Genomic DNA, 4,842 nt, shown 5'->3' with positions numbered 1-4,842 from the left:
CATTAATACTCATTAATCTGTACTAGCTTCATCACTTTGTTATCATTGCTTATGTCTAAATTTTCTTTCTATGCTAGCATTTTTGTGTGAGGGATTAAGTTTGTAAATATTGGCATAAAAATCATAAACGAAGTATTCAATTTTATTTGTTTTGAATTGGAATACAACTCTGTCAAAAAATATATATTAAAAATGCTTTGCATTTTGACAAATATTTGTTTGGTTAATTCAATTGGACTAGAAATATCCATATTATTAGTATTTACATAATTTTTGGGGTATGCCTATTCTCTTATGGTCTCATTCTAGTTTTTAAGACCTATAAAATAAAAATTAAAAATGAATAATGGAATTAGATCAGATATCCAATTGATCCGATCTACCAGAGGGACAAGAGAGCCCTTCCCCCAAGTTTTAGACATTTATAATTTTTCTTCTTAAAATTTTAGAAATTTTGAAAAGTACTTCTTATGAATTTTATACTGTCTGCCCCCAAAATTATTTTTTTAAAAAAATTATATTATTTCAGAAGTTTATATATACATGCATTTCACCACTTCAAATTAAAATATCTGGTTCCATCCTACCTACCACCAGCTCTAAAGGGAGACAATTCAGGTAGCCAAGATGTCTTTGTTGGTTCTACAGATGGAATCTTGATGAGAATTGAGAAAATAAGTGACAGTTGGAATTATTTACCCATCAATTTAATAGAAAAACAGAACCTTGGTCAGGGATTGAATACAAAAACACATTAATTAAAACAAGTTTAAGAAGCTCGATCTTTATCAAAGTGCAAGTAATTGATGCACCATAAAAATGATTAAGGGCCCATTTCCCTATCAACTTTTGTCTTGAATGGTTCCTCACCCGCTTGACCTAATCATGAAGGACAAAAAGATGCCGTTAACGTTTACTTCCCCACCAAAAGGAAAAAGAAATGCCATTACCGTCCCATTTTCGGTTTATCTCTGCTGTGATGAGTGGAAGCAGAGTCATGGAATCCCAGATTCCATTCCTCTAGAGCAAAAATGAAGCAGACCATGGTGATGTTGATGACAATGGCAGCCCAGGCGGATGGAGATCAGCATCTTTCATGCTAGGTTGGTAAACATATATATTGCTGAAAGTTTTCTTAAGAATGTTTTCTTTTGTCCATTTCTCTAAGAACTAGTAACAACTAGTAAGAAGAGTATGCGGAATTCAAGCTGATCATCAGCTGAACTTCATAAGAATAGGAATTTGATTGAGTTGGCTGAATTTAATCTACAGTTGGAGGGTCTCTGGAGAGGTTTGTGTATATTGGATTAGAATGCAATCTCATAAGCTATCTTACCGGGCCAATTGGAGAATCATTGGCAACAGCTGCTGCAAATGTCAATACATGGACCGGTGTAGCATCACTTGTGCCAGTTTTAGGAGCATACTTGGCTGATTCTTTCGTTGGCCGCTACCGATCAATCATAGTTTCTTCCATTCTCTACATCTTGGTTAGTTTACAATTTTCTGTTTCAAATTTCAGAATTTCAAGCACCTGTTATTGTCTGAGGTGAAATTGGTTGAACATTTTGCAGGGACTCGGTTTTTTGAGCCTGTCTGCGACAATTATTCCTACACTTATTAATAGCCCAAGGTACCAAGACATGACCAAAAAATCAGGCCCGAATACAGGAATCAAAGTTTTCTTTTTTGTTTCACTTTATTTGGTTGCTTTGGCTCAAGGATACAAACCTTGCATTCAAGCTTTTGGAGCTGATCAATTTGAGGGAAGATATCCAGGACAGAGCAGAGCCAAGAGCTCATTTTTCTATTGGTGGCTCTGTTGCCTATGCATGGGTTCTACAACATCACACTTGATCTTGCACTACATCCAAGACAACATAAATTGGACAATTGGTTTTGGAATTCCTTGTCTTGCTATGATTCTTGGGCTTATTGTGTTTCTACACGGAAGAAGAACTTACATCTTTCCTGCTAAGATAGGTGATAAAGAAAATAACAGGTATGGATATAACTAGACCAAGAACAAAAAAATCCCTCAAAGTCAGTCAGTGGGTTTTATGATGCTACCTAATTAATCTATTCAGTCCAGATAACAAATCCATTAACTAAACTTCATGTTCTATGAATGAATGTTGTTACAAGTTTAGTGTCTATATTAACACCGTAACGCTGCAAAGAACAAGCTTTACTAATCTCTGCAATTTTTAGTCTTATATTCTAGTGCTGCATTTTTCAAACAGGTTACTCAAGGATGCATTGCCTGCAGCAGATGATTGTTCAATAGATAATAGTGTAATATCCACCAAAGCAAAAGAGCCAAGGAACGTTCTCAGGCTGCTTCCTGTATGGATCACTTGTTTAACGTATACGATTGCCTATGCTCAATCCTCCACATTGTTTCTCAAGCAAGCAACCACATTGGACAAATCAATTGGTCCAAGTTTTGACATTCCAGCTGCCACGCTCAAGACTTTCATCCCCATTACTATAGTGTTGTGCATTCCCATCTATGACCGAATTTTCATCCCAATTGCAAAAAGGATTACTGGAAATCCCACCGGCATAACAACGCTGCAAAGAATAGGACCAGGGATGGCCATTTCAGTCATCAACGTGGTTGTTGCAGCTCTAGTAGAAATGAGAAGGCTCAAAACTGCTCAAGATTGTGGTTTGGTAGATATTCCCAATGCAACACTTCCTATGAGCTTCTGCTGGTTGGTGCTTCAATACATATTATTTGGACTCACAGATGTTTTCAATCAGGTAGGAATGCAAGAGTTTTTCTATGATCAGGTTCCTACTGAGTTAAGAAGCGTAGGCCTATCATTTTACTATGGTGCCATGGGCATAGGGAATTTCTTGAGCAGTTTTCTAGTCTCAATCATTGACAAAGCTACAAGTCAAGGGGATAGAGAAAGTTGGTTCTTAGATAACTTAAATCATGCACATATCGATTACTTCTACTGGCTGCTTGCTGGAATAGGTACTGTGGGTTTAATCTTCTTTGCGTATCTATCAAAATTATACAAATATGTAGAGCAAAGAGATGACCAGAACTGTTCTCAAGGGCGTTTAGCTGATAGATCCATTGGTGACTTGTAGGAGTTCACTTGGATATGTAAAACAAAGATTATGCCCAAAGGATAGACTGCTGCATTGGGGATTATCTAGTATTTGGTCTTAAATGTGTCATTTAAAGAGCTGCAGCAGAATCCTCAGATCTCTTATTCTTCAACTGTCCAATTTCTGCTAGCAGTCAGTGAGGGACGGAAAGCAAGCAACCACATTGATATAAACTTGAGTTAATCTTATATACACTGATAGCGCATACACTATCACGGTTAGATGCATGATATATATGTAAAATTTGAATTTTAAATTCAAATTCAAATTATATATTATTCATCTAATAGTGAAAGTGTATACATTGTTGATGTATAGAAGATTAATTCTATAAACTTGGCAACAGTATGTGGTGAATTAAAGTTTGTATGTACAGAAGTTTGTCTACATGCAGAGGTTCAATGGTGTAGTGATCAGTCTTCAACAAATACATATTTTAACCACATCAAAAAGGTTGGCATGATTTGCAGCTATGGATGAGCTATGGAGATCAAGGATTTTTTGTATTTGCAGCACCGGACATTGCTCTGCTTAGGCAATTGTGAATAGTCTTCCCAAAGCTACTTGATATATAGCTGCCTCATGGAAGAATCTGAGAAGAATGAAGGTGGAAATGGAACCTAGCCACGTTTGGGGTTATTTTAGAATTGTATAGCAACATAATGGAATTTTGTGTGTATTTTTGAGCTCTCGTAGGTCTCAAATTTTACAGGCTCTATTTCATGATTACCCAAAGAATTCATAGTTGGCCTAAAAATTGTTTGTCTAGGATGGTTCAATCCTGGATTTTGAGAGTGTACTTTAACGGGTCAAAAGTGGTGGATCAATTGGATACAACATGATCCAGCATTGTAATCACAATGAATGTGGTTGAATAGAGTATTATTTGAAATGTCGTTTGGAATAATTACTGTAATAATTATCTGTTATGATGTGATGTATGTGACATAAAAAAATATTTAAAAATATAAAAAAAATGATTGAAAAACGTGTTTATAATATAAGTAAAATAATTTTTGAAAAATTTGTGTTATAAAACTAATAAAATGAAATACTACAATAGGAATTGAAGAAGGAGTAAAGAAAAGGAGAATGATATCCTTATATTTCAACAAGATACAAAAGTCATCTCAAAGGGTTTCAATGTACCTCTATATATAGGCACTACAAAATTAAAGGTACATAAATTCTATTAAACATCCACTACTACAATAATATGAAAAAACCTATGAAACGGTTTCTCCACTACATGAATAGATTTATGAATTGTAACTTCTATACATAATGTAATCATAAATCATGAATTAATTCTCTTGAAAATACAAAGGGACATTCATATTTTTAATTGTTTCATAACACTCCCCCTTGGATGTCCATTACACAAAGAATATGCCTCGTTAAAACCTTACTAGGGAAAAACCCAGTGGGACCAAAAACCCTAGTGAAGGAAAAAGAGTACACTATTCTTGTGTATTAATTTCTCCCCCTGATGCAAACATTATTTGAGATCTTTTAATCGTCGCATTCCAATATTCTTTGCCAATTGCACTGAGATATGGTACTTCAGGACCAAGTATCTCTTCATCTTCCTCTCACGATCTAAAAGGATCTTTATTAGGATCTAATGATCTGACGATCATTGGAATACTTAATATATGTGTCTTATCCATATAAAACCGCTTTAATATCTTCCGGATATATGCAGTTTGGTGGACA

The 4,842-nt window shown here is 35.1% G+C and overlaps 1 protein-coding gene across 1 annotated transcript; it reads left to right on the top strand.

The window, feature by feature from the left end:
- Positions 1-878: 878 nt before the first annotated feature.
- Positions 879-4,018, top strand: LOC113713900 (protein NRT1/ PTR FAMILY 5.10-like). Its single transcript, XM_027237702.2, has 4 exons — positions 879-1,103; positions 1,273-1,490; positions 1,575-2,002; positions 2,244-4,018. Exons 1-4 carry the CDS (start codon positions 1,097-1,099, stop codon positions 3,103-3,105), a joined length of 1,515 nt encoding a protein of 504 aa, XP_027093503.2. The 5' UTR covers positions 879-1,096; the 3' UTR covers positions 3,106-4,018.
- The last annotated feature ends 824 nt before the right edge of the window (positions 4,019-4,842 follow it).

This window comes from Coffea arabica, chromosome 10c (genome assembly GCF_036785885.1).
Source record: "Coffea arabica cultivar ET-39 chromosome 10c, Coffea Arabica ET-39 HiFi, whole genome shotgun sequence".
Taxonomy (NCBI): Eukaryota; Viridiplantae; Streptophyta; class Magnoliopsida; order Gentianales; family Rubiaceae; genus Coffea; species Coffea arabica.
Note: the sequence above shows the minus strand (reverse complement) of the source record. Positions and strands in the feature narration are given on the sequence as shown.

Coding starts and splice junctions, on each gene's coding strand:
- LOC113713900 (XM_027237702.2), top strand. Junction 1,491..1,574: donor CTTCCATTCTCTACATCTTG/GTTAGTTTACAA, acceptor AACATTTTGCAG/GGACTCGGTTTTTTGAGCCT. Junction 2,003..2,243: donor GGTGATAAAGAAAATAACAG/GTATGGATATAA, acceptor TTTTTCAAACAG/GTTACTCAAGGATGCATTGC.